The sequence below is a fragment of the Osmerus mordax genome, chromosome 6 (genome assembly GCF_038355195.1).
Source record: "Osmerus mordax isolate fOsmMor3 chromosome 6, fOsmMor3.pri, whole genome shotgun sequence".
Lineage (NCBI taxonomy): Eukaryota > Metazoa > Chordata > Actinopteri > Osmeriformes > Osmeridae > Osmerus > Osmerus mordax.
Genome location: NC_090055.1, coordinates 5,355,420 through 5,382,394, shown reverse-complemented (window position 1 = coordinate 5,382,394; position 26,975 = coordinate 5,355,420). Strand labels below are relative to the sequence as shown.

Genomic DNA, 26,975 nt, shown 5'->3' with positions numbered 1-26,975 from the left:
TATAAACCTACCATGTGGCATTCCTTGCATTTCCTGTAGGCTGTCAACCAATCCTGATTGTTCATTGGCTACATAAAATATATTTCAACGCGGAAGACAAGCCTTACGTCAGCTGCCTCGAACACCCTGTACTTTAGCATACAATTTGGCATTTTGCCTTATTATAATGCAGCAAGATGAGCTTCCCACTAACGTACAAGAATAAACGCTATATTTGCTTTCTCTACGAACTCAAGTTATTTAGCTCTAACAGTTTGATATTGGTAGATTCGTTTAAAAAAGCGACACGTTAAAAGTAAGGAAGTACATGTTTAAACTATCCATGTTAGCTAGATACATCATCTAGCCAGGTCAAACTGAACCAAGGCTAGCTAGTAATGCTTCAATCCTGCATGCATTGCCATATGGTTACAAAGATTTACCATTTTCTTCTGCCATCATATTTCGCCTACACCTACAAGCACTCAAATAGTTATCCGATAAATCACGTGACTTATACGCAAAGCACGAAACACTGAACAGTCAACACCAAACCAAGTGGTGGCAGTCGTGTCAAAAGTCTCAAGAGGGGGGCGTGTGTGTCAGTGCTGAATGAATAACAGACTACTTGATTGCTAAATACATAATAGACTAATAATAAGCACTAGAATCCTCACAATGTATCTACTTATTTAATTGGAAGGTAAAAGTGACAGCCTCGGGACTTTTCCCCGCCTTAGACAAATGCTTATTTTGTTGTTATGCAACCAAATATAACGTTTTAAAAAAGCTCAAAGAAAATGAAATGTTTATTTGAAACACAAATGTAGAAAAAAAGGGGAATCATTTTAAAAGTAAAATTACTCAATGGAATTATACCTATTTACGATCAGTGTTTAGGAAATATAAACTTTGCAGCCAACACACAATTAAAAATAAATACATTTTGGAATTTAAATACTTTATAAAATTATATAATTTAGCAAGATTTTGTCCAGGTTTTTCTTCTGATGTACAGTATGTTATGTAGCTGATGGAGTTGCAACAATTTGGTGATGAGATGAGATTATATACATATGGAGCAATAGAATTTGAAACTAGAAATTGGATTTGAAAAAGAAAAATCAACAAAAGACTTGAGTGTCTAAGCATTTCCAATTTCCATCCCCTCGTCTTTACGCTGAAAGCCAATGTTCTGTTTCCTCACCAATTCTGCATAGAACCCATCATTCTTCATGAGTTCATCATGGCCCCCCTCCTCATAGACTTCTCCCTCCTTGAGAACAACAATATGGCTGGCTTTCTCCACTGAGCTCATCTTTTGGGCAATCAATAGCACTGTACAACGATTACTGTCCTTCAGCAGGGCTTGGTGCACCTATGCAGAAAGAACAAAACAGTAATGTGACAGTTTTGTTATGTAATCTTCAATAAGAAAGCGATGTGTCAATGTAAAGAGTATTATACCACAATACACAGTTCATAAGACTACATTAAAATGAATACTTTACCATGTGCTCGCTTTCGGTGTCCAGGTTACTGGTGGCGTCATCCAGCACCAGTACCCGAGGTTGTCTTATCAGAGCTCTGGCGATGGCAATTCGCTGCTTCTGCCCCCCTGACACCTGTCCCCCCTTCTCCCCAGCATCTGAGGAAGTACATCTATGAGTGCCCAAGCAAGTCCATTGTCCTTGTTTCTATCAGTGGTAAATTGGTAAATTCAAATTAGCAAATGAATGAGGTTCGAGAACTAACCTGTGTCATAGCCATTGGGCAGTTCAGAAATGAATTTGTGGGCATTGGCTTGCTCTGCAGCACGGTGCATTTCTTCATCCGACATGCCCTCACATCCATATTTGATGTTCTCTTTGACAGAACGGGCAAACAGCACTGGCTCCTGACTCACCACGCTGATCTAAGATGAGAAGGAGAGATAAGTGAAATGATTGATGTTCTAAAGCATGGCCCATTCTCAGATAAAACGCAGATCGGTTACAAGCTACTTACTAGTAGCTCAGGTGCTTGTAAAAATATTTCACAATTAAAAAACATCAACAGTGGATGGCTCTCACCTACACTGCAGACTTTGATCATTTTCCATACATGTACATCATAATGTAGTACACAATAGCTCACTTGAGAAGTATGTAAGGACAGGTTTCATTGTTTGACTACAGTTTAAAGCCTATAAAGACACGTACCTTGTCATGTAGGTACTGGTCATTGTAGCTATTTAGGGGCTCTCCATCTAGCAGAATCATTCCTTCCTGGGGTTGGTAAAACCTTTCCAGAAGACTGACACAGGTGCTTTTTCCTGCACCAGACAGACCCACCAGAGCAGTAATCTTGCCTGGTTTCAGCTCCAGAGACAGATTCTGAGATAGATATTAGAGATGGAAGAGTGAGAGAAAGAGGGAGAGAGACACAGATGGAAAGGGTTCCAGAATGAAGTTATTGGAGGAATTGTTTTGAGTTATGAATTGAAAAGTGCTTCAACACTACATTATAATGACTCTTTAAACATACACACCTTCAGTGTAGTTTTGTCGTTTTTTTCTTTGTCAAGATAAGCAAATGTGATATTCTTGAATTCAACATGGCCCTTAAGTGTTTTGGGGGCCAAAGACCCTTCTGGAGGAACTTGGGGCTTTCTGTCCATGTACTCAAATATCTCCTCAGATGCACCAATTGCTTGCTTCACGTGTGGATAGTATGACATCAAAACCTACAGAATTTAAGTTAAAGGTTAAGTTCAAGTTAAACATAATGACTTTAAGAGGGATATAAATGATTAAACTTCATAGCCATACCTCCACAGCAGAAGAGAACTGGAGCTCATACAGAACGAAAGACACCAAGTCCCCACTGCTGACGTCCCCTCTCGTTACCAGCATCCCACCATAGTACAGGATACTGACCTTAAGTGCCAGGCTAGACATCTGGACATTTATTTGAGAGAGAGATATAGAGAAAACCCTTCCCATTAATATTTCTTACAATGCAACATACAAGTTCCCTTAACACGCATATACACACACACACAAACACACACAAAAACACCTACAGTATATAGATTATATTCGTCCGGTGTCCAATAAAGTAACCTTGCAAGCGGAGACTCACACTATTGGTCCAGGTGGAAGCTGCATAGGCAGCAGCTTCCTTTTTGTTGAGAGTGTAAGTGTCCTCCAAGCTTTTTTTGTATCTTTCTGTTTCACCTTCCTCATTGGCAAAGCTCCTCACTGTCTTGATGGAGGAGAATGTTTCCGTGGCAACATGATTGGCCTTAGCTAGAGACTCTTGAACCTTTTTGGAAAGTGCCTGAAGCAAAAACAAGATACAAGTCATCAAGGTTATGATGCAGCTGAGTCATTTCATCGGATCCTGATAGACAGTATGAGAGGTGCATCCCACTATTTCTGTTTGATATCTTTGTTACAAGTACGCATTGGACATCATATTGGGCATCAAATCCCCGTACCTGGTGGAACTTTCCTGATATCTTTGGAATGACAAGGATGATGGGGAGTCCCATGGCAGTGAAAAGGGACAGCTTCCAGGAGAGATTGAGCATGAAGCCAAAAAGGAAAATAATCCGGGCAAAATACCACATAAGCAAGCTCAACTTCTCACTCAAAGATTCACTCATCGTGTTAGTGTCCGTGGTGATGCGTGACACTATCTCACCTAAAACAGAGATTGGAGGAAGTTGGTGTTCCACTTCACAAGAGCGTACCATTTTTCTTAGCAATTCTTTTGTTTGACATTCCTACATGACATTGTGAAATCTTTTTTTAATAAATACTCTAAAAATACATGTAAAAAAGTGGTGTGACAAATGCTACTCACCTGTTTTATTACTATCAAAGAATGCAATCTCTTGTTTTAGAACAGACTGAAAGACCAAGCCCTGTACAGAGGTGTGTATAAGGCTCATGGTGATATTGTAGATGAGGTCACACACAAACTCAGAAAGGGCACTGTAAAGCAAAGATCAGTGTATTACTTCTGTATAATGACAAGAAGAAAATAAAAAAAAGAAGAATAATGATATACATGGATAAACATGAATGTTACTACATTATTAAACTGTAGCCTACTATAATAATAATTTTAAGAAGAAGCTTACCTGGAGATGGTGATGACTGTCATAATTGTGATAGCATAAGAAAAGGCTTCAGGCTCATCTTCATTCATAATCCAGTCTGTCATACGGCCAGTGTAATGTGGAATCGCCATCTCACCTTAAAGACAAAGATGAACAGTGTTACTCTCAGATTTGGTTTCCCCTGACAAAGTTGACTGTCTTTACTAGACTAAGTAGAGGATTATTACCAAGTGACGAGATGATCACAAGAAAGAGCACCCCTCCAAAACGTATCATATAGGGCTTCATGTATCCCAGCAGCCTCTGCAGCGAGGACCCAGTCTTTTCAGGTTCCTCAGTGGTCTTACTGGATAGAGTCGGGACGTAGCGCGTCCAATATAACCAGGCCACAGCTGTCACGCCATAGCTCTGTAAAAGCTGCCCAACAAAGATTTTGTTTTTGTTTCTTTATCAAGAGCATTGGTTGTTAATTTTCACTCTGTACATTATGAAATGGTGTTAAGATAATATATTATAGGTTTATTTATTATATTATATATATATAATATCTATATTATTTTTACTCTCAGATTAATAATGCAATGGAACAAAATAATACATATAACACAAAATGTTAGACGACTTTAGGTGTACTGTCTTATTTCAATTGTATATGGTTTCAAACAGCAGTGCAATTATAAACAATAGCAAACTTTAACTTACTCCTTGCCATGAGTGCCATCCCCATAGCTGATCCAGGGTGGAAACTCCAAACGTCCAGAGAAGGCTAATGTAGACTGGGTAGAGAGAGCAAAGTACTCCCATAGTCTGGACTCCCTCCAGGCTGCTCATCCATGGTAGGGTCCCAGGGTAGGTAGCGGTGAGAAAGAGAAAGAGGCAGGCACGGAAAAGACCTCCACCCCACAGGGTGATGAAGGGGTGGGGGAGGAGGAGTGGGGAAAGGTGGCACATACCGATCGCCCACACCGCACACATATCCACAAACAGATAGAGGAGTGGCGACAACATACTCATTTTCTGCATCCCAACTGTTTCTACATTAGGAAAGAAGGGAAAAGGATCAAATGACCAGAGAACAATGATTATTGACCTAGCTTGCAAATTAACTGCTTTCACTTTCACATTTGACACTTTACCAGTAGAATTGTAGTGCATTGTGATCATCAAAATATTACATTAACTGTAAGATTGTATCTATAATGTGGAAAACGACGTAATTTACAATCGGCCTATGTATTTCCTACTTGTAATTCTAGCTACCGTGAGATTTGAATCCAAGTTTACCTGTGTTTTCGACACTCAACCTTGAGCTACCGGAATATGGATTATCTTCCAGAGTTAAAATCTTCCATGCAAATCCTTCAGAATTGGCTTTAATCTACACCGAAATAAAAAATAAGCTGCTGCGGCTGCCTGTTCAAGGGTTTGTGCTGTATCAAATCAAATCAAATGTATTTGTTTAGCCCTTTTTACACGCAAGCATGTCACAGAGGGCTTCGAACTAAAACCGAAAGTAGCTGCTTTTCCAAGTGGAAAGTCCCCTTATAGCCTACCCGAGCCTTTAACGAAAGTCCCACCTATAGTTAGCCTAGTATTGCATTTATTTTACAGTTCCACTTCCATTCGAGTATGGAGATTAAGGTTTTACATCAGTATAACCCACATTTAATTTTAATATCCAGAAATGTATACATTTTGTCAAATGTAAATGAATACGCTTGAACTTCCTTGTGAACAAGGGCGACATCGTGTGACATTTTTGGAAGCTGCGTGTCTTCAATTTGGACGTTTTTGTCAGGGGACTTGTTTTTATTTGCATGAAGACAATTTAGATCTTTGAGGTTATGGTACCATATTGCACGGTTCAACTTCATAGAGACCGACTCCATCTCTAAAGAAATACAACTCACGTGTTTTGTAATCTTTACTATTATTATTATTATTATTTTATCGTTTATTTGCTCATTTGTGTTAACTATGGTAACTTTTAGAAACAGATGTTCATCCTCTCAATGCAATGTCACCAAAATAAGGAAACCATTTTGAGGACGAGAACAGCTGACAAAGCTTTTGTTGTGTAGACACCTGCTGTGAGTCCAGAGGTATCCTATGCAGTGACCATGTTAGGTGCCCCCCTAAAGTTTCCTGTTCTTTATGTCGTCCTTTCATTTCAGACAGAACGTATGACGCAAGAGCATAGCACTTGGGAACTAAAGTACAAAACAAAAATCTATAGCCTACTGAAAGTAGCATTGGCCTACCTCATAATGTCAAGCACACCACATTGCCATAGGTTATTTTAAATTCAGTTATGTTGCCTGCTCATGTTTGTAGTATATTGTGGAATTACATTTTAGAAAATAATATTGTGTAAAAGTGTTTGTTTTGTGTTATGTGGGCAAATGCCCTTTTAATAAATTTGTGAACAACATAAAGGCAGGGTATTTTTCATTTTTTTTAAATGTCACCATTTGAACCATGCCATCACAGCCATAAACATTACAATAATAGGCACACACACCCACACCCAGCAACTCCCCCACCCACCCACCCACCTCCACACACACACATATACACACACACAACACACACATCCCGCTTCTATTCTTCTCCACACAGTGGCAGGAAGTTCTCCCGATATCCGCAGTGCTTCTGAAAAAGAGAAGAGAGAAAATTGTGGCAGATATCTGCAAAGGTTGGGGGCTGTTCAACAGACTGTTCACACGGTCCAATCTTCAACACAATCAGGAACATAGCAAGACCATAACTTAACAGGAAAAGACCAAGAGTGATACCCCCAAACAGTTCCCATGCTGGAGAACCTAAAAATCGTTGTGGGACCAAGTTACTGGATTAAACTGTTAAGTGGCTGCTGGGAAGAGAGAGAAGAGTATCTCTTGAGTCTCTAGGACCATACTGGAACATCACTGGCCCAAGGATGCTAGTGCTGTGGATGGCCATTCTGCTGGCTTTAATCAGGATGTGTGCAGGTGAGTATTAAATACAGCAGATCAAATTTTGATAGTTGTGAGAGGAATTTTATACTCGAAAGTCAAAAAGTCTCCAATTCGTATTCATCGTCTTAGCTATCTGTTCTCCAATGCCTAATCGACCCGTTGCATAAAATTAAATTATGTATATTATACTTTGCATATACTATACGCATTAGACACAAATTATTTGTACATTATATGGCAATTATTTGAAAAGTGTATTTGAAGTAAACTATTGTCTGTCTGAATGGCCTTTCCTTTTATAAACAAAACCGCTTAAGGGCAAATAATGGTGCAAATGAAAAATGCTAGTTAGAATCAGGTTGACAAATTTGATAGTGTTAAGTAGGACTAATGTGAATTGTACATTTTTTATATTTGTTGACAGTTGTTTAGTGTCAGTTGTTTCCATGTATTTTATACTTTTTGTTCTAATGTTTTATTGGAACTTGCAGACCCAGAACCATTTAATTAGAATCAGAATCAGAATTGTGTTTAATCGCCAAGTAAGTGGTCACAAACACGGAATTTATCATGGTTTTAATGTGACCTTCGTGAAGGGCTCATCTTTGAAATGAACAGATTGGCTTTCATAAGCAGTCTTAGACTAAGATACAATATGTTTAATTCCAGCTCCATTGTGCAATCTGTCAGTGTTATGATTTCATTGTGAGGAATACACCTGCCAAACCCATTGTCCCTCTCCATTAAATTCCTCATCACCATGGCAATAACCTTCAACCTCCATCGCTTTCCAGTTCACGCCATTTCCTGTTACTATTCGCTTCTCCTGGAAACTTCCTGTTTGTGACAGGCTTATTTCCTGCTCGCTTAACAGTTTATGCAAAAGAATACAGTTTTCATAGCTTTAGCTTTGTCTACATGTTTTAATGAATGCTTGCTGATACATTACCACGTATAAAAATGTGTCTATGAGGAAACTAAATGTGCATGCAGCACCAATTTACAAACTTTAGGAATTTAATCTGTGTGTGTGTGTGTGTGTGCGCGCGATGTCCCCCACAGCAGCATCTCCTGGAGACCCATGGGGCCAGTGTCCCACCACCAGACAGTGCAAGGCCAAGTTTGCAGACGGATCATGTAACAAGGAGTGCACAGAGCCTGAGTGTCTGATGGATGGCTTTGACTGTCTGAAGGACCAAGGCCAATGCAAGTAAGATACTCTTTTAACTCCTTCTCTCTCAAAATGGATTCCTTGAACTCCTTGTGATGAAATCCCTATGGTACTATTGAACTCAAATTGCCTTTATTGGCATTTTTGTGTGCCCTTCCAGTCCAGGCCATATCCAGTATTGTCGCGACCACTATGCCAACCAACACTGTGAGCAGGGCTGTGACAGCGCCCCCTGTGGCTGGGACGGGAGTGATTGCTTCAGACACCAGAGCCCTAAGTGGGCTAAAGGCACCCTTGTGCTCCACACACGGGTCCCGCTGCAACATGGCACCTTCTCCAACAGCTCCCTTCTGTGGGCTCTCAGTATTCTGCTCAAAACCTCCCTTAAACTGCGAGGTTCAATGTCCCTTGACTCCAGCAAGGACCTCCTGAACTTTGACCCCCAGCAGCTTGCAGAACTGTTGGCGCAACCCGCCTCATATGATGCAAATGGGTAGGTATCTACAAAAACACAAAAACACGATTTTTGTGCAAGCCCGAGCACTGCCACACACCACTACCGCAGATTATAATCTACTATATGAATCAGAAGAATACAAAAATCAAGCAGGGGAAAATGATAGCCCTCCTTCCCATTTCAATAACGCTCCCCACCTCCTACTCCAACAGATCTGTGTTATTCCTCCAAGTGGACAACAGGCCGTGCTCCCGCCAAGCTCCCTCTACCTGTTTCTTGCACGCCACAGAAGCAGCCAGTTTTCTGCGCGCTGTGATGTCACTGAACCGTGCGTCCCTCCCCTTCCCCCCAGACCTCCAGGCCATTGTAAGTGTGAGGGGGCTCCGAGAGGAAATAGGAGGAAGGGAGGAGGACACGGTTGAACAGGAAACTGGTAGGTCTTTGTGTGCTGTTGTTACACGAATTATAACGTCTAGGAAATTTGATTTGGATCAACAGTACACTTACATTCGAAAAATTCTGATAAAACAATGTTTGCAAGAGAGCCATTCTGTGTCTGCAAAGATCTCTCCTAATCACCTCTGTTCTCCCCACTTCTCCAGTAGAGGCTACACCCTCATGGCTGTGGGCTGTGATCGGTGTTGCAGTAGGTCTGACGCTGGCATTGGCCTTGGCGGTTGTCTTGGTGACCAGAAAGGTAAGAAGGAGTCGAACAGAGAGGGAGGTGGGAGAGAGGGTGAGGCACAGATCCACCGTCACCGACAACGGTGAGGGCGGGGCCAAAACTTGGGCACAGCACACACCCCATCGCGAACGAAGGGGCAGGGTGGGGAGGGAGAAAGACAGGAACGGGATGAAGAAGAAGAAGAAAGCTAAGGAAGCAGAGAAGAAGAGAAGGAGGGAGCCGCTGGGGGAGGACGCCATTCGAATGCGGTAAGCAAATGTGGAGACCAAATCAAATCAGTCTCAATTCACACTCAAGTCTCACTTAGTGAGTGTTTCATTTGCATATTACCTAACATGACACGCTGTACACTCTTCTTTCAGACCACTCAAAAGGAACCTGGACATTGGCAGTGACACTGACTTTACCCAGAGTTCCATGGAGGACATCAATGCCAGATGTTCCACACGCCAGGAGGATCCTTCTATCTGTGATCACAGAAGCCCGGAGCAGAAACACTTCAGGGTCACTCCCAGCCACTCACAAAGCCCTAGGCCTATACAACGTATAAACATTTCCTGTTTATAGTGAATGTATCAATAGACTATTCATTTCAGGCCCCTGTATTCCTTTAATGGTATGTATTACAGCATGATGTCATTGAATATATTTCAGCTCCTCCAAGAGGATGGGAGAGAAATGCTGTCCCTCCACTTCTGAGTCCTCCCAATCAGGTGAGCTCTCCAGTCCTACACAGTCTTGGAATAGTGTTACAAACTAGGTGGGGCATGTATCTTTTAGAATCAGAGGCCGGTTTATTTGCCATGTGTGTTACACAAACACGGAATTAACTGTGGCAGGAAGGTGCAAACAAAAAACATATACGGATCTTAAATTAAGTAAAAGGTACAATATTTCAACTAATTCTAAGAACTAAACAATTTCAAAATAAAACAATTTAAAAAATAAAATATATATATAAAAATAAGAAGAAGAATATGAATGAGCAGCATGAGTGGGCAATTTAGTGCAATGAGATAATGAATAAAGGTGGCTCGTGCGTAGTGCAATAGGTGTCAGATGGACTTAATTCTTTTTAATTTTACCAATACCTGGCCGATTGTTAGAGTTAAGGTACTCAACATTGACTGTTGATACGCCTTTACCAGTCAGCTCCTGTCCAGTGGTGTGGTCCAGATGGGTCGGTGGTCCTTATCCGTGCAGTGCGGAGTGGTCTCGATCGAGTGGTCCTTGAGCTGCTGCGAGCTGGGGTGCCGGTTAACAACACGGATCATACTGGTAATGCCTTCCCCACAACATTGTATAATGATAACACTAAATCTAAATCTTCCCATGTATAGAGAGGACAACTCATTTTGGGGTCCAATTGGGGCTGCATCTGTTCACACAAGATGATAGAAATCCCAGATTAGTCAACGTATAAAGAGTATAGTATTGTGTCATGTAAGCGTTAATGTGCTTTTACGAAACCAGGAAGCAGTACATAGTACTGTAAGACTGCTCTATACTTTGACACTTGGGATGAGTAACTGGTGTAACTTACCCATCTCTCTCACATCCCTTCTTGTGTCCCATCTTTTCTGTTCCCTCTTCTTCCATCTCTTCAGCACCCCTGCTGCCCCTTTCTGATGCAGAACAAAGTTAATGAGTGCTGAGGCAGTGTGGATGTACCATATTAACCCCGCTCGCTCCCCCCCCCCCTCTCTTTCTCTCCAATTCTCGCTCTCTTTCTCTGTTATTATATCTCTCTTTCTCAGTGTCTGGATTTTTCTCTCTTTCCTGGCTGATTTACTTTTCTTTCACCCTAATTTGCATCCCTGTCAGAGTCGCTCCATTGTTTCCTCAGCATTTTCACCCTCTGGGCTTGATCTCTGTTGTATACAGTTTGTTCACTGGCTGACTTACCGGTAGTCCCCCCTCTAATCTCTGTACCAACCTCCCTCCTTCTTTCCCTCACGTCCCTCTAAATGCACTTTATCACTCAGGGAGATCAGCCCTCCACTGGGCATGCTCAGTAAACCACCTCTCTCTAACAAGAACCCTCACTCGTTATGGGGCAGCAGTGGACCTTCAAGACAACAAGGTACACAAATTATTCATTTTATTTTCAAATTGATTGTGGAAACTGTCCCTAACTATCCCAACAATAGTCACTACTGGAATGTAATTGTTGAGTTTAGGCCCCTCCCACTCTTGCAATGCCACATTCTGATCTGTTGGGGCTACTCTCATCTTCTACCAGGGGGAGACGCCTCTGTTTCTCGCTGCCCTTCACGGTTGCTACGATACTGCCAGGTTTCTTCTCCTCAACGGGGCCAATCAGGAATTGCACGATCGAAGAGGGCGTCGCCCACTGGATGTTGCCCGAGAGGGAATGCATCACCAGGTTTTGGAGCTCCTCTTGGCTCACAGAGTTCAGAGAGGACCTATTCCAATTGATCCATCCAATGAGATGTTGTGGGATGAGCGTGGCCTCATGTATTCCCCGTGGGCCACTTCCCAGGGCGTACCTGGGAGGAGTTCCTCCTTTTCCGGGGTCATAGAACAACGATATATGACTCCACCTCAACCAAGGTAAACCATCTTTCTTGTTATATTTTATCTATCAGCAGCAAGCAAATTACGATATACACTCCCATTACCATCTTTGTAATCTATGAAATTGAATATTCTTATTTCTTCTTTGACAGTAATTGGTCTATGGGCAGAGTACAGTGTCCCTCCCCCCAGAATTGGCGGCCGCAGCTCAACCAATCAGCAACTGCATTGGTCACTCCAAGAATCATGGGTCGTCCACCTCGGCCAATCAGCACCCTGCAGGAAGTGACCTCAGAAGCAGAGGACGAAGACAGAGAAAGACCACAGGAAGTTCCTAGAGCAGCCACCCCCCACTTTTTATTACCCCAGCCTGCTCCTCGACAACGATCATTCTCCTGTACCCAGCATGCATTGCAGCGTCGCATTAGTACCCACCAACCTGCACCACCCCTTAATGTCGTCCACCTTGAGACATCTAATGAGCCCATAGAGAGAGTGATAGTGGTCGCTCCCACAGATGCACCAACCCAATCAGACCGCAGATCAACAACTGATAATAGTGACATCACGAGCAAGGCCGAGGCAGAGGCAGCAAGCTCCACAAATGTAGAGCAGAGAAGCAAAAGTGAGAAACTAAATAACATGGCTGACTCTACACAAACAGCACTATAAGCACTGCACTAAAGGCTTTCCCCCAAATTTCCATAGTGCACTCCTTTATGCAATATGGGTGTTTACTTTACATTCAGAGATAACATTAGGTGAAGGATTCATTTGTGTTTATATGCAGTTATGTCTGAAATTACAAACAACCAGCTGATTTTTTTTACTGAAATAATACCACTGTATTGGGAGACAGAACTAAAGATTGTGAATACAGATTCTTTATTGTAAAGGAGGTAGAGAGAATACAGGTGTTTCACTGTACAGAGAAAAGACTGCACTGTTTATATACTCATTCAGAGTTCAAATGGACAGCACAGACACAAGCGTGTCTCATTCATAAAATACACACACAAGCCCAGTAGAAAAAAAAGAGTAACACACAAATTCTTTGGATTTTCTCTATTGCCCTCTCATTCTTGATTTCATCTCTGTTGTATCATAAAAAACACTACATATGTTTTAAATGCTAATAAAACAGCAATAATAATAATAATAATAATAATAATAATAAGTGTCATAAAAACAATAAAATGATAATGCAGTTGCCCAAGCCCACCAACCAATGTGATGCAGTAACAAGTCCAGGTAGTGGAAAACAAAGCCCATGATCCATGATCCCAATACTAAAACCACAGATAGAAGTACACAAACAAAACACACACACACTCCCAAGTGCACATAAAAACACTCACATTCCAACTCTTAACCCATTCAACCAACAGCATGACAGTAATAACATAAAAATGTACTAACACATACAGAAACGATAACTGCAGCCAAGAGGAAAAAAAGTGATATCATTCTTTTCCGCTGTCAATCTTTCCGTCAACTGTCGTTGAGGGGAAGAGGACGGGGGGGCCCCATCAGTCCGAGTTGTCAGACTGGTCGCTTCCCGGGGACGTAGCAGAGGGGGGCGGGCTTCTTCCTGGCCACTTCCCATTAGTCTGCCAAGCCAGAAATACATGGGTACAAAAAAAGACAGATGTTCACTCATGGGGAATGGCATTGACCAAAAAGTCTGCATTGTTTTAGCCCTCGTATTCTGTTAGTGGGAAGCAATGAAAGAAGTATCGCACCAAGCAAAGCTCGTCTATTTAAGACCTCTTTAAGGCCTTCCCTCACCCTCTGCCCCACTGCTGTTAAGCTCCACCTGTTCGTAGTCGTGTTGTTGCTAGCGCATCATCACCCCACCCCACCTGTCTCCTCTGCTCAGTGGGACATGTGTACATGGTATGTAATATCGCACAAGGTTGTTCTCTCTGTCTAATGGTTGCCATGTAATGCTCTTATCGATATATATATATATGTATATGTTTAGATGGTCAGTGCTCCCATAAACAATATATGGAAAATCTACATGCATTGTCATTCTATTACATAAATGATTAAACCCAACGTGAGTTTCCTTTACTGGACTAAAAACGAGTAGTACGAGCCTAAAAGAAAAGTCTGAGATAAAAACAAGTCTCTGGATTTCCTCATAAAGAGCAACTCCGTTTACGGACGGCTACCATGGATATTTGACTGCGTTTGATGCGCTTTCTCAACAACTTCAGGTGTGTTTTGTTCTTGCACCAGACTCTGAATGTTCCCAAATAGAATTTCCTACCTGTGCTCCCATCTGATAGGTTGATTGCTCTCCATTCATGGGTGCAACCCCGCGGAAGATGTCAGCTGATGCAGATAAAAGGAGTCATGTTTACGAGTCCCAAAACAAAATCAATTCAGATTCTACATTTAATATGGTTTTACACCTGGGACAGACCATCATTACTGTCTGGACAAATGCTGTGTGATATCATCTATGGCATATTTCTTCAGGTTTTCCATCCTAACCTGTGGAGTTGGGAGTGTGCGGCGAGTCGTCGGTCTGTGGCGCACCCAGGGCCGTCTTCATGGCGTAGATGTTGGCCTCTTCCTGGAACTTGCCAATGTTCTTCTTGTAGCGGATTCTCTTGTTTCCAAACCAGTTGGACACCTTTAGGAATTCAAATACGAGGGTCAAAACATCTCCATACTCTCCATGTTTCAGACTAAACACTCAAATCTGATGGTGTCTTCATGAGAATACAGCTGTGGACCAGGCTGTTAGTAAAAATTCTAAAAGGTCATAGTGTAGAACTACCTGCCCATGTAAAGCCAGACTACCTGAGAAACAGTGATGCTACACTGTTTTGCTAGTTCCTCTTTGGCCTCTTCACTAGGGTAGGGGTTGGACAGGTGGGAGTAGAAGTACTCATTCAGGACTTCTGTCGCCTGCTTGCTGAAGTTGCGTCTCTTCCGCCTGACAAGGCAGAGAACAGTGTTTCAGTGGCAGCGCTTTCCAAACTGCAGCAGTGTAAGCGTGCGCACACGCATGCGCACACACACACACCTTGCATCCAGGAAACGCGAGCGCAGGATCATGACGGCCTCACAGGTGCTCTGTTTCAGCTGGGTCTGGATGGAGCTGAACTTGCGGTGGATGATGGCCACCATGCGTTCGATCTCCCTTGGCGACACGGGCCGTGTGCGTGACTGCTCCCTCAACAGGTTCATCACATGGGTGGTAAATTCACTACATGCCTGAAGGAGACAGTAGGGCGGGGGCGGGAGGCATACAGAGACACAATGACCGACTTAACGCCTACAAGCAATGCTGTGTTATGTCAGCAGCCTTTGGGTTTCAGATACTAGGCGCCCACCCACTTAAATTCTCTGCACCCAGCCTTTCCCCTGTTACATGAGATGTTGAAGCAGGGGTTGAAGCAGGGGTGTTACTGAAGCAAGTGTACACACTAAAACAACCCCTGAAGTGACAAAATGACTGGTTAACAATGCTTTGCCAAAAACATTTTAGTGAACAGAAATATATTATAGCAACCCATTTTTAGCAAACAAGTAGCTTCTGAACGAAATTTCTCCTCTATCAACTGTATTAGAAAATATGATACTTCAGTGGAAAATGGGTTTTAGTTGAATTGTAACAAAAAATGAATACATTCCAGGCAGTTCTAGCAGAACTGACCAATAGAATGCGACGAAGAAATAGCCTTGACGTGTAATATGGTTGCACTTTACATATCATGCACTGCTGTTGTAGCAGGTGTAAGCAGTCCCTAGTTAGTAGCACGCATCCCTTTGCCATTGTTAATGTTAGGATAGAGGGAGACACCAGTAAACATTCTTCCACCTCAGGTTGATCTGCTCTCATGAACAGTACCTGCTCATATTTCTCCAGTTCAGTGTGATAGATGTTGCGAATCTGGCTCAACTTGCTTTTGTAGTCCGAATGCTCCAGTGAGCTGTCGGGTGACATCCCTCCCGAACTGGTGGCTGCAGACACCGCTGCCGCCGCCCCACCCCCTTTCTCAGGGCCAGCCACACCCTCAGCCAGCAACATGTTGTCCAATCGCACCAGCTGAGGGTCCTGTGGCTCTTCCTCTTGAGCATTTCTCATTGATAAGCCTGGAAGAACAGATAAAGGCCCAGTTTGGATTTACAGTGCGTAGACATCAGCACTCATTTTTACAACACGAGATGGACGGGCAAACAACGCACAAGCGCACCAGCGCTGTCCCCCCAAATGTTCTGTAGGGAGTCAGATGGCTGAGCGGTGAGGGAGTCGGGCTAGTAATCTGAAGGTTGCCAGTTCGATTCCCGGTCATGCCAACTGACATTGTGTCCTTGGGCAAGTCACTTCACCCTACTTGCCTCGGGGGAATGTCCCTGTACTTACTGTAAGTCGCTCTGGATAAGAGCGTCTGCTAAATGACTAAATGTAAATGTAAAACACAATATCACGCATTATGACCCGGTAGCAGTATTTTCATTCGTAGTTCAAGTCTCGTTGGCTCCACACTCCCACATCTGGTTTAGGGGAAATGTATGAATGTTACAAAATCAACATGACACTAATGTTAACAAGTTATGCAGGAAATAAAAGTACATTAAAGTCACTCTAGAAATTGTCCCTATCAAATTACATTAAAACATTTGCAGAGGTTGCAGGCGACTGCCCAACCAACTCGGTAGCACTCTATGCACAGAAGATTGTGTCTCATTTGTCTCATCCTTCTACACAGCTTACATTATCCTTGTGTTTACAATTCTATTATGACTTAGAAAAAAGCAGACTACTTCCTTTGAAACTATATCTTCATCCACTCAGTATGAACACTATATATGCACATTGACAGAGTGGTTGTGCACTCTCCAGCAGGTGCACAAGTGTGTGTGTCCTTTCTCAAGCCTGGTTAACCTCTGCAAACATTATTATGCATTTATATACATTTAGTCATTTAGCAGACGCTCTTATCCAGAGCATATACAGTATATGTATACCATCTAAATTTGTGACTGAAGGAATTCCAGTTTAAATCCAAATGTAGGTTTGACGGCTGTTTAAAAGTAAAATCAATAAAGCACTATAACTATTGGATCAAAGACACTTGTTGATATCAGAAATAGATAAGACATAATAAAACACAATAGAAAGGCTGAAAGCTAGCTACAAAATGAGAACACCTACCAGTTTTTTCTTTGATCTCGCACAAGACGCTGAACAAAGCTGGTTTCATACGATGACAATTCAGTGCATGTTTTCTGTAGATTGAAAAGATGATTTGTTATAGTCAGCTATAATTACGTTAGGAAACTAACTAGCTAACTGCTAGTTAGCTACTTTTGACCCAAGGCAATTAGGCAATTTAATATCAGGCTGCAAAAATCTAACTAGTTATACACTGTATAGCTATCCATTAACCAGGAAACAAACGATTTAACGCTAGAGCTAACAACCTAGGCTACAACGTAACATATTTTTGGCTAGCTCTGGCTAACAAACTTGGCTTGGCTGCAACAGCATCTATCTTATCTATTTTAGCCAGTAACCATTTTGGCTATAGCTAGATATGAGGACATTTTATATCAAGTCTTAGCTACAAGTCTTTATGGTGAGTTAACAATCACGTTGTTTACTGTAGTAAGCTTTTGAATACTGAAATGTCTCCGGCACAACGTTAATGTTGACAATTTGAGTGATAACCTGACAAATCCATGAGTGGATAGGACAGACATGCTAAGCTACCCAGGTTAGCTTGAATGACAATTATCTCGCTCCCTACTACTAGCCAACTAGCAAAATGGCTAACAATACATAGGCTAGCTAACGAACTACATTAGCAAGTTAGCATAGTTTTTATCACCTTCAGTTCACGTAGTGCTAAACAAAGCAAAGTGTTTAGTACTACCTAAATAACTGTCTCGTTGTACATGAAAACAACAACATCACGTGGGAAAAGTGCTCGGGGATGCACATTAAAACATTTAGAAAAGTTTGTTTTCCACGAGCTATCATGAGAAAAACAAACAACAAATATTTAAAGTGCTGGAGCTAGCTACGCTAAATGCTTTGAAGTAGTCGGCACTTGCTAACTAGCCAATTAGCAAAACACACCCGAGCTCCATTAAATAATAGGGGCTATAGTACAAACTATCCACTTACAACAAAAAACTTTTTTTCTTTGGCATTGAGCCAAATGAAGATCAGAAAGACTTAGTCTACCTCGCTTACGTTACCTATGATGCTTTTTATACTTTTAAATAAAAATAATACATCACAAACTTTGCTTGTGCTTCGTCCAAACTTTGGTCGGTGATGGTCATTATTTGTTGCAATATATCACCAATGTCTCTTCTGGCTTCATGACCATTTTCGGCGACTTCGAGGCCTTGGTCACCATCTTGGCGATGTTGAGAGGATGGATGGACCGAGTTTAGTGCGTGCATACCGGAGTGAGTGCTCAAGCCTAGTCCCCGGCCGTTGGAAGGCCCATTGCCCGAGAGAGGCTGCTGCTGCAACATCTTGAGCGGCGCACAGTGGCAGTTACTCACACCCTTCAAAAGTTTCACACACTAGTGTCCCCTAGCGATTGACAAGGTAAAAAACAAGAAAATCATACTTCAGCGACACTGGACTAAAGTGGACTTGTGTGTGTGTGTGTGTGGGTGTGGGTGTGGGTGTGGGTGTGAGTGTGTGTGTGTTTGATTTAGAAAAGCAATATAAAAAATATGAATAATCTTGATCTAAAAATCATGATAAAAAACATGCCATTTTTTTAAAATTAATTTGATCAGAGCTCTGATTCTAAACATAAAACACGTCTTAAAAACAAATCAAATTAAAAGTATTCCCTCTGCTTTTTTCACTCTGTCACCATTATTTCTAGACTAGACTTTTGGCATTTGTCTAGGTTACATCTACTTCTCGTTTAGTTCTGTTGTCAACAGGATGTGTGCCAAAACCACAGAAGTGTTAGAGTAGCAGGGTGCCTGTTTCAACATGCTGCTGTCTTTTAAAGAAAGGCAAAGGCATTTCTATAGAAAGAGCATATCAAGTAGATTTATTTCAGACTCTTACAATCAGCTCATGCTTTAACTGTAGTATGACTACTTATTTACAAAGCAAACAAAGCCGTACTTCAATTTTCACAGTAATGTTTCATAATGCCATGACGCAGACAGAAGGTGGCCAAATAAATAGGGGTGGGTTGGGGTAAAAAGAGGAACAGGAAGAGAGAAAGAGAAGACTGACAGACAGTTTTGGAGAAAGCTTGACATGCTTGTGAAGCTAAAGGCATAGCGGGTTGTTTTCACAAAATATTTAGTCAACCAAGTTAAGAATGCTGTTCCTACTCAACGCTGGTAATAAAAGATGAGATTGATCAAATACTAGATTGAAGGAAGAAAAAGGTAAGAAAATAGTAACTTACTTCAATTCTGTTAGAAAAAGTTAGGACACACTCTAGGGGCAAGTAACGCCCTGAGTTGCATTTTTTAGCTGTACATGATGAAACCTGTCATTCTGGTTTCTTATTGATATTCCGTCTGGCATTAGAGCCTATTGTGAATACAGCTGCAGTAGTTGATTAGTTTGTGGTAAATCTACAGTGAAGTTGTATTAACATATAGCTATACAGTTATCACTTTGAGGTTTGTTGTGTTGCTGTAACACTAATCAGAACAGTATATATCATAATATTTCTTATCTTAAAGTTGTCGCTTTCATCAAAATTAGATTAAACCCAGTGGGAACTTCCCAGTGGAAGTGGATGTTACCATGGAATGCTCAGAACGTGAAGTTTCAGTGTTTGAAGAGCAACACTTGGAGCCTCTTATTATCGTTGAAGAGGGGGACATTGCTGAGAACACAGTCGTTAGAGGACCAGAGACCATGACTGAAAAAAGTTGTGATGATGAAGATAGTATACAGGAGGCTGGACAAATAGAAAAACTCAGCAGTAAAAGTGAAGAGGATGGAGACCCTGGAAGATACCCATGTCAGGTTAAACAAGAGTACAACATAGAAGAAACAAATAGATATTCAATAAAAAACAAAGAAGAAAACACATCTCCAGGTTCTGACAAAGTAGAGGAACCAGGTGGTGGAAGAACAGAAGAAAATGAGAACAACCAAAAGATTATTAAAAAAGAAACAGATGGAGAGACAACAGGTAGAGATCACAAGAGACAGAGTCAGGTAGGATTCAGGACTGAAGAAATAAAAGTCAAAAATACTGAAGAAGACCCCAAGTTGCACATCGAAACATCAACACAGGCTCTACAAGTGGATACAAACAAACTTTCACCCTCTGACCAGCCACTGAATGAGATGTTCAGCACGGTAGACACTCAAAAGCAGGTTAGTAACCTACTGTATTTTTTTGTGTAGAGCCAGTAAATGCTCTTGTATCCTCATGTTACATTCACATTGATTCAATTTGCGAGTCTTTTGAGGGAAAAGGTTTTATCTTTGGCACTGTCCCAAAAATATTAAATTGGTTGCAATGAATCTTTGACACTCTAAACCACCCCCAACCTGAATCTGGAAGAAGATCAGGGGTGATTATATTGTACCACTATGTGGGTGTATCAGAAACTATGCCTCAATAAACCAAGAGGAGAAAATTATACAATTCTATAGCCACAATTTCTTCTTCTCTTTTTCCCTCCTCTGACTTTCTCAGGCTCGACGATTAACCCCTGATTTCCCAGACACACTTTATGAGCTGCTGTGCACATTGCAAGAAGGAAGACGTCTGAATGACCAGCGCTGCTCTTTCAACATGGAGATAGGGGGGAGGAGGCGGAGGTGCCACTCTGAACCCAGTGTCACCATGCCAACCAACAGAGGTGACAGAAAGGCTCTGTTTGTGACAATTGTCTAATGAGAATTGCCATTTGCGGACACAAACTGATCTGTTAGGATTTCTTTAATACACGTTTAGTTCCAACAAAAGTATTGTTGAAAACCAACACTTATATTGAGATAATGTTTACACTAGGTTTATTGGTGTGATACTGAAATTCAGATGATCCACATGGAGCTTATCTCACACTCATCTAACTCCTTTCCCCTCTCCATTTTCAACAGTGATTTTTTCCTCCATGACTTCACTGCAGAAAGAGGAGTTCTTTGAGTTTGTTGCTACATCACAGGCACGTCGACTGGACGACCAGCGGGCAGAATTATTAAAAACCCCACCTCCTAAACCCAAAGCCAACAGGATACGGGGCAGTATAAAACTCTCCATAGTGAGAAAACCTCCCCCAATAGCAGTACCCAAGGAGGACTTGTACAATATGATTCTCAGCTCACAAGTAAGTGGTTTTAACTGTGATAAGCCTATGGAATTGTTTTGCGTCATTTTCCATTGCATGCTCTTATGTCTTTTGGCTTAACCTCACCACTTTCTCCACCTGTAGGGTTAGGCCTTTCATGATGGCTTAAATCATCTCATGTGCCGTTAACTTGAAAAGCTAAGTTATGTGGGTGTTACTTTGGGCTAATGTCTACCCTCTGTGGTCCTTTCAGGCGCAGGGCAGACTGGAGGAGCAGCGAAGTGCCGCTCCAGGGCCCATGGATGACGAGGACTTCTTCTCTTTACTGCTGAGGGTTCAGGGGGGACGCATGGAGGAGCAGAGGACTGAGCTTTCCACAGCTGTCAGTACCTGAGAGCGCACCAGAAAGTGGATGGGAAACAAATAATGCAATTTATTCCCTATGCTGGCGCAGCTTTGATCTGTCAAAAACATTTCTGGATGTGTTTTGAGTCTGTGTTGAGTGTTGTATGACATAACGCTGCAATAGTGTAGTCATAATTTAGGCCTGTGTCAGAATGTGAATAATATGGGCAATTTCTACTGCAGTTTTCCTGACCAATTCCTAATTCCTAATTCCTGCTTCTTTGAAGATGTCTTGTGGAATCACCTATTAATAGACATTTACTTATATCTACAGTCTTTTTGCCTTAGATATATTGTTCCCAACTTTTTTTTTTTTACAATCGTATAGGTGTAAATAACAAATAAGCAATGCAATCCTTTTGGCCCAAGAGCTTTGAAAGAATGTTTTAACAGGATTGGACAGTGTTTCCATATTGTTGGACAATGCTCCTCAGGAAAATAAACAAGATGGTGAAGGTCACAATCACTCATTTATATGCTCATTTATTTTGTGGGAATTACAAATATATGACCCTCCTTTATATAGCTATGTTTAACAAACACTGGAAACACTGACATCTTTTTGAGCACCACACCAACTGCATGAGTTCTCAATGTTCTTAAGTAGTTTTGGGGAAGGTGAAAGTAAATGAGGTAGAAGACTTTAGTTGGTTTCTCAAAGGTCTATAAGTATGCAGGCTTATTATAACTATGGCCACTCTATGTGGTTTGTAAAGTAATGCTCGCAAAAAGTTGAGATGTCAACTGGTGTTCAACTGTCTGAAAATGTAGGCAGAGGTGACACGTTAGACTTTAAAGTGTATGGAAATGTTTAGCCAGTGAAAGTTGTCACATTTCATCCATTTGCAGCATTAGCCTGGTAGAGTTACAGAGTAGTAGGCAACCACGACTAACTTACCTCACAGAAAACCTTTTTATGAAACCTATGAAATATGCCCTCAAGAACTTGGTTCAATTTCCAGTAACAAAATCATGCAAATAAATAAGTCACATGCAGTGGGACTGGACTGGTCTTTTCCACAATTATGGGGAAGTTCAGTTCAGTCATGTTTGTGACAGCTGTCTCACCCTGACATTCATCCCATCCTCTTTTACTCTGGTGGAAAGGCTATAAACAATGTAAACTAAGGAATCCCTTTCGGTGCAAGAAAGCAAGCGTGGGTCACAGGAAGTGTAGGCCTATGAATAATAATGAATGTTTAAAAAAAGACTTCTTTCATTTCTATGTGATAAAGGAAATGGCATCTGACAGTGAGACAGGAACCTGGTACGAAAACAAGATGTGCAAAAATAATGACGGTGGTTCATGAATGCAGTAAGCCTACAAGTAGAGACCATGGGTCACAAAAAAAAAAGTTGGTTACACGGTTGAGATATTTCTGCGAATGTGAAAATAAAACAAGTCCCCTATCAACATTCCTACACTCATTAGTTTTGGAAAGATATCCATTCTCGTCTCTCCACGTTTAATGAAATCCCCTTGCTACGCTACAGTACTTCTGCATGTTCTGTGTGCTGTCTTGTGATTCCATGATCCCGCCCTGATGACATCATCAAAACAAGGATGTGGAAGCGTTTCGAATTCAGTACGGCAAAGAGACGCGTTTCTCACTTGAGGGGAATACTTGAGGATGATATTTAGTAAGGTAGGCTAAGGGAGTAGAAAAATAATAAGTTATTATTCGTCAGTTTTGGTTATGTGTTGGTATCGGCTACGCCAATACAGAAAAATATTTAAATGAGGCCGTAAAGGTGAATGGAAAGTATTGAAAGTGAAGGACAGTTTTATCTGAAATATTTGAAAGTGTTGACGCTACTGTACCGACCGTGTTTACTCAACTAACTCTAGTTGTTTGTATGCACACAGTAGGCTACTAGGGCTAATGGGGTTGGGATTTTTGCAATGTAGATAGTCAGGTTTCACGTCTTCGACTAAATATCATCAAATGTATTCATCTACACATTTTAGTATTTTGGGTAAAATTAACTTTCAACTGTTTATTTTCGTTTCCTCAGATGTTTTCCCTTGTTGCCCTGCTGATCATAAACCTACCAACAGATGGAGACACCGCACCTATCACCTGCTACAATGACGAAGGAGTTGCTGTTGACTGGTGAGGATAGTTTTGTTGTCTGTATTAAATGTGTTATATTTGCAGTTGTAGCAAAGAGCACTTCCAATACTCTTAGGTTGTAGTTTGTGAAATTGAGACGTTCGCGGCTTAGCAGCTTACTTCAACCCCCACCCCTTCTCGCTCTCCAGGTTCTATATCTACAAACTGCCACACAAGCATGGTAGCAAAACTCAAAACGATGGGCAGAAGTATCTACTAATGGATAAAGGGAGCGAGGGATGGACGGACGGGAAAGTCCTGGTGAACGACAGCACTGGAGCACTAGGGAGGACAGTGGGGCAGCTATATCAGCAAGAAAAGGTCTGCTGTGTTTTGTACCCCTTCCCAATATGTAGTTACATCAGAGCTGGGATAGAGCTATGGAAGACTTTAGTCACAGTCAAATGATTACAGTCACAAGAGATACACACCATATTCAAAATGTGTAACAATGATATGATGTAGTTTCTCACTGATAAGACAGATCAGTAGAAAATATGCAGTTTTTTAATATGTGTGTGTTCATTTCAGAGCAGTGAGCTTGCCTATATCTTGTACAATGACCAGAGGCCACTCGAGGATATGGGTGACAGATGGTTTAATGAAAGTGGAAGCAGAGGGGGGCATACCAAGGGTGAGATAGAGGCCAGCTAAATTATCACATTTCACATAATCATTTATTACAGTTTCACTCCTTTGCTAAAAGTGTATAGTATCTAAACTACTGGTAGTATTCTAATCATTTGCATGTAATACATTTGCAACAGCCACATGTGAAGAGGATCTTAGCTAATTATATCAAACTTGAGGTATAGCGGTAGAACCTGATAGTTGTCACAGGTGTGAGCAGTATCACTTCTAATCGGTTAGCATGGTTGGACATTGAAATGATGGTTTGATTTTCTCCACAACAGGTGTTGTGCTGCTGGATAAGAATCAGGGGTTTTGGCTGGTCCACAGCACGCCTCGTTTCCCCCCAGTACAGAAAGAAGGGCCGTATTCTTACCCGGGCACTGGTGTGATCAACGGACAGAACTTCATCTGTGTCACATATCCACTGGAGCGCTTTCAGACCATTGGTGAGAAGATGAGTCACCTATCATTTGGAAAGATAAACGTCCATAACAAAAATTTATTGTGGCACAGGCCGTAAACGGTGTTTAAAAGGAAAATATTATGGCATCCAGTTGGCAACACTGTTCTTTAAAAGAAAAAGGAATAGTGGATGATTTGGGACTAATAGTGGTCAATAAGTTTCAAATATTCACGTTTTGTACCTTCTACCATTTTCATTTCTGTTGCCTGTTATACAAAATGTTTCAATTATGCAAAGTTGACAACACCCATGAACTAAACAGCATTTGTATAAGCATTACTTACCAGTTTTTATTTGCATATTATTGTGGAAGTGCAAATACAGCCTCGCCCGTCCACCCAGCAGCTAGCGCCGTAACCATAGCAATGTCTAATTGAGAGTAATCCTTTTCGATGGCAGTGTAACCATAGAGACAGTGCATCTCCAGCTGTGACTGTTTGCTCCATCAGTTTTATGTATCTTCACGAGTGTTGAGATGGGCACCATTAAGTTAGGTATCGCACTCCTGTTGAGCGCTTCTGCTGTAATTGTCTTCAAGCCTTAGCGCACTGTGGTAAACCTAGATATGGTTAAAAATATGGTTACACAAGATCTATAGTTTGTGGTAGTCTGTGCATGGCCACTCGGCCTAGAGTTTAGTTTGGACAACTACCTGTCAATTTGCTGATGTAGAAAGTCGTGTTCGCTGGATCATTCAAGTGATTCCTCATCTTTGTCTATTGCAGGAGAACAGTTGCAGATAAACCAGCCTAACGTGTACGACTGTGATGTTCCTGCCTCCTTGGCTAGTCTGGTGCCCTCCATAGCTGCTGTGTGTAAGAAGAACCAAATGGCCAACAGCATCTTTCCCTACACCAGGCCTGCAGCCAACCGCAGCATGTCTCTCACCTCATTGGGTGGAACAAAATTCATAAGTTTTGCAAAAGGAGCATCGTTCAATAATGGTAAGGCACCAGTTTGTGTGATCAGCCTTTATTTCTTGTGCTGCTTCTTATGCAACAAAGGGAAAACATTAATTTGTCTATGTTATCTGAGCATTCAGTGGCTTGATAACTATCTATATCCTTCTATCAACTTTGATTGTTGATACTTGATACAGTATTGAACCCGCCCTATCCTTCCTCTCTCTCCTATCAGACCTGTACCACTCCTGGGTCGCCCCCACCCTCCAGTCCAACCTTCTGGTCCAGTTCTGGGTGCGCTCGACGGGCATACTCCCATCGGATTGCACCCGGGGCTGGAAAGTCTTAGACATCACCAGCCTCTCCCCAGGCCAGAAGTTCACCTACAAAGCCAGCCAGGACCACTCAAAGTGGGCCATCAGCACCAAGGGGAACTGGGTATGCGTGGGCGACATTAACCGCAACCAGGCGGAGGAGAAGCGTGGAGGCGGGACAGTGTGCCAGCAGGACGCCCTGGTGTGGAAGGCGTACAGGATGGCAGCGCTGCAGTGTCAGATGTGTGGGGGAACCATAGCAGACTGTGCCACCTCTGTGGGGTGAGGTACGGCACCTACAGGGAGATGGTGTTATGTCAGTCATCTCTGAGTGGAAATTTTGCACAAATCTATTTTTATCATGCCTACTGAAACAAAATTGAAATGCTGCTTCTGATCATGACTAACATTTTTTACATGTCAAACAGGTGCACTTTGCTTTGAGGTTGTTACTGTAGCAACCAGTGGTAGCTTTCTGGCCACTGATGTTTAGCTGTATATTTTTAACTGACTGAAATGTTTTGGAAGAAATCAATATGGATTAGAGATTTGTGTAGTAGTGTACATGGGAATGTGGAATAGTTCGTCTGGCATTATAAAAACATGATCCTATTCAACCTTTTGATACGAATGCAAATATAACTTTTATGCCAATGAATGTGTAAGTTCATTCAACGATAATTGTTGACAAATCTCAGGTTTTTTATGTTTTGTATGTGCCTTTGTGATTGCAACTAATTATTTGGATCAATTTGTGGTCGAGTGGTATTATTAGATGTATGTGTATGCTTGGTTTTGGTACTGTTGTTGAAATGTAGTTCCCTTTTCTGAAATAAAGATGAGAAAAAGCAAAAACGATTAAGCTGTAACATTGTATTTACATATTTGGGATGTGTATGCGTCTGGTAACTTACAATAACTCAAAATCAAATTCACTTGTATAACAAGTACATTTATTACACAAAAACCAAGCATATATGTA

At 41.6% G+C, this 26,975-nt stretch overlaps 5 protein-coding genes across 7 annotated transcripts; 3 read left to right on the top strand and 2 right to left on the bottom strand.

The window, feature by feature from the left end:
- Window positions 1–652: 652 nt before the first annotated feature.
- On the bottom strand, window positions 653–5,527 carry tap1 (transporter 1, ATP-binding cassette, sub-family B (MDR/TAP)). The gene is made up of 13 exons (XM_067238386.1): window positions 5,372–5,527; window positions 4,790–5,121; window positions 4,315–4,504; window positions 4,109–4,223; window positions 3,829–3,959; window positions 3,461–3,666; window positions 3,103–3,300; window positions 2,790–2,918; window positions 2,510–2,704; window positions 2,181–2,354; window positions 1,735–1,894; window positions 1,491–1,627; window positions 653–1,357 (listed from the first exon to the last, which is right to left on the bottom strand). The coding sequence occupies exons 2-13, from the start codon at window positions 5,108–5,110 to the stop codon at window positions 1,124–1,126; spliced, it is 2,190 nt and encodes a 729-aa protein (XP_067094487.1). The 5' UTR covers window positions 5,111–5,121; window positions 5,372–5,527; the 3' UTR covers window positions 653–1,123.
- A 3,986-nt stretch (window positions 5,528–9,513) lies between these two features.
- Window positions 9,514–12,788, top strand: notchl (notch receptor, like). The gene is made up of 7 exons (XM_067238955.1): window positions 9,514–9,605; window positions 9,720–9,901; window positions 10,012–10,070; window positions 10,506–10,635; window positions 11,343–11,440; window positions 11,600–11,931; window positions 12,048–12,788. Exons 1-7 carry the CDS (start codon window positions 9,526–9,528, stop codon window positions 12,565–12,567), a joined length of 1,401 nt encoding a protein of 466 aa, XP_067095056.1. The 5' UTR covers window positions 9,514–9,525; the 3' UTR covers window positions 12,568–12,788.
- Window positions 12,758–18,739, bottom strand: pbx2 (pre-B-cell leukemia homeobox 2). The gene is made up of 8 exons (XM_067238956.1): window positions 18,167–18,739; window positions 17,072–17,145; window positions 15,764–16,008; window positions 14,936–15,126; window positions 14,710–14,845; window positions 14,398–14,539; window positions 14,171–14,235; window positions 12,758–13,505 (listed from the first exon to the last, which is right to left on the bottom strand). The coding sequence occupies exons 1-8, from the start codon at window positions 18,403–18,405 to the stop codon at window positions 13,425–13,427; spliced, it is 1,173 nt and encodes a 390-aa protein (XP_067095057.1). The 5' UTR covers window positions 18,406–18,739; the 3' UTR covers window positions 12,758–13,424.
- Window positions 18,740–19,105: 366 nt separating this feature from the next.
- Window positions 19,106–22,033, top strand: LOC136944973 (uncharacterized). 2 transcript variants are annotated; one of them, XM_067238957.1, is made up of 5 exons: window positions 19,106–19,293; window positions 19,597–20,242; window positions 20,568–20,733; window positions 20,975–21,201; window positions 21,416–22,033. In XM_067238957.1, the coding sequence occupies exons 2-5, from the start codon at window positions 19,661–19,663 to the stop codon at window positions 21,554–21,556; spliced, it is 1,116 nt and encodes a 371-aa protein (XP_067095058.1). In that variant the 5' UTR covers window positions 19,106–19,293; window positions 19,597–19,660; the 3' UTR covers window positions 21,557–22,033. The 2 variants fall into 2 exon arrangements, with proteins under 2 accessions (XP_067095058.1, XP_067095059.1); XM_067238958.1 differs by having other exon boundaries at window positions 19,122–19,293; window positions 19,619–20,242.
- A 1,116-nt stretch (window positions 22,034–23,149) lies between these two features.
- dnase2 (deoxyribonuclease II, lysosomal) lies at window positions 23,150–26,851 on the top strand. Of its 2 annotated transcripts, none has more exons than XM_067237537.1 (7): window positions 23,150–23,213; window positions 23,584–23,681; window positions 23,831–24,002; window positions 24,213–24,315; window positions 24,596–24,760; window positions 25,503–25,721; window positions 25,915–26,851. In XM_067237537.1, exons 1-7 carry the CDS (start codon window positions 23,199–23,201, stop codon window positions 26,277–26,279), a joined length of 1,137 nt encoding a protein of 378 aa, XP_067093638.1. In that variant the 5' UTR covers window positions 23,150–23,198; the 3' UTR covers window positions 26,280–26,851. The 2 variants fall into 2 exon arrangements, with proteins under 2 accessions (XP_067093638.1, XP_067093639.1); XM_067237538.1 differs by lacking the exon at window positions 23,150–23,213 and adding an exon at window positions 23,303–23,319.
- The last annotated feature ends 124 nt before the right edge of the window (window positions 26,852–26,975 follow it).

What these genes read in the sequence shown, in the direction of transcription:
- notchl (XM_067238955.1), top strand. Translation starts at nt 9,526, where the DNA reads ATGAAGAAGAAGAAGAAAGCTAAGGAAGCAGAGAAGAAGAGAAGGAGG. An exon ending in TTCTGAGTCCTCCCAATCAG is followed by an intron (nt 10,071 to 10,505) that starts GTGAGCTCTCCA and finishes CGCCTTTACCAG; the next exon opens with TCAGCTCCTGTCCAGTGGTG. An exon ending in TGGACCTTCAAGACAACAAG is followed by an intron (nt 11,441 to 11,599) that starts GTACACAAATTA and finishes ATCTTCTACCAG; the next exon opens with GGGGAGACGCCTCTGTTTCT.
- LOC136944973 (XM_067238957.1), top strand. Translation starts at nt 19,661, where the DNA reads ATGGAATGCTCAGAACGTGAAGTTTCAGTGTTTGAAGAGCAACACTTG. An exon ending in CGGTAGACACTCAAAAGCAG is followed by an intron (nt 20,243 to 20,567) that starts GTTAGTAACCTA and finishes TGACTTTCTCAG; the next exon opens with GCTCGACGATTAACCCCTGA. An exon ending in ATATGATTCTCAGCTCACAA is followed by an intron (nt 21,202 to 21,415) that starts GTAAGTGGTTTT and finishes TGGTCCTTTCAG; the next exon opens with GCGCAGGGCAGACTGGAGGA.
- pbx2 (XM_067238956.1), bottom strand. Translation starts at nt 18,405, where the DNA reads ATGTTGCAGCAGCAGCCTCTCTCGGGCAATGGGCCTTCCAACGGCCGG. An exon ending in TTGGACGAAGCACAAGCAAA is followed by an intron (nt 17,146 to 18,166) that starts GTTTGTGATGTA and finishes TTCAATCTACAG; the next exon opens with AAAACATGCACTGAATTGTC. An exon ending in GCACACTCCCAACTCCACAG is followed by an intron (nt 14,236 to 14,397) that starts GTTAGGATGGAA and finishes TATCTGCATCAG; the next exon opens with CTGACATCTTCCGCGGGGTT.
- dnase2 (XM_067237537.1), top strand. An exon ending in GGAGCGCTTTCAGACCATTG is followed by an intron (nt 24,761 to 25,502) that starts GTGAGAAGATGA and finishes TGTCTATTGCAG; the next exon opens with GAGAACAGTTGCAGATAAAC. An exon ending in AGGAGCATCGTTCAATAATG is followed by an intron (nt 25,722 to 25,914) that starts GTAAGGCACCAG and finishes CTCTCCTATCAG; the next exon opens with ACCTGTACCACTCCTGGGTC.
- tap1 (XM_067238386.1), bottom strand. Translation starts at nt 5,110, where the DNA reads ATGCAGAAAATGAGTATGTTGTCGCCACTCCTCTATCTGTTTGTGGAT. An exon ending in GATGGCACTCATGGCAAGGA is followed by an intron (nt 4,505 to 4,789) that starts GTAAGTTAAAGT and finishes TTTGTTGGGCAG; the next exon opens with CTTTTACAGAGCTATGGCGT. An exon ending in CTTTGATAGTAATAAAACAG is followed by an intron (nt 3,667 to 3,828) that starts GTGAGTAGCATT and finishes TCTCTGTTTTAG; the next exon opens with GTGAGATAGTGTCACGCATC.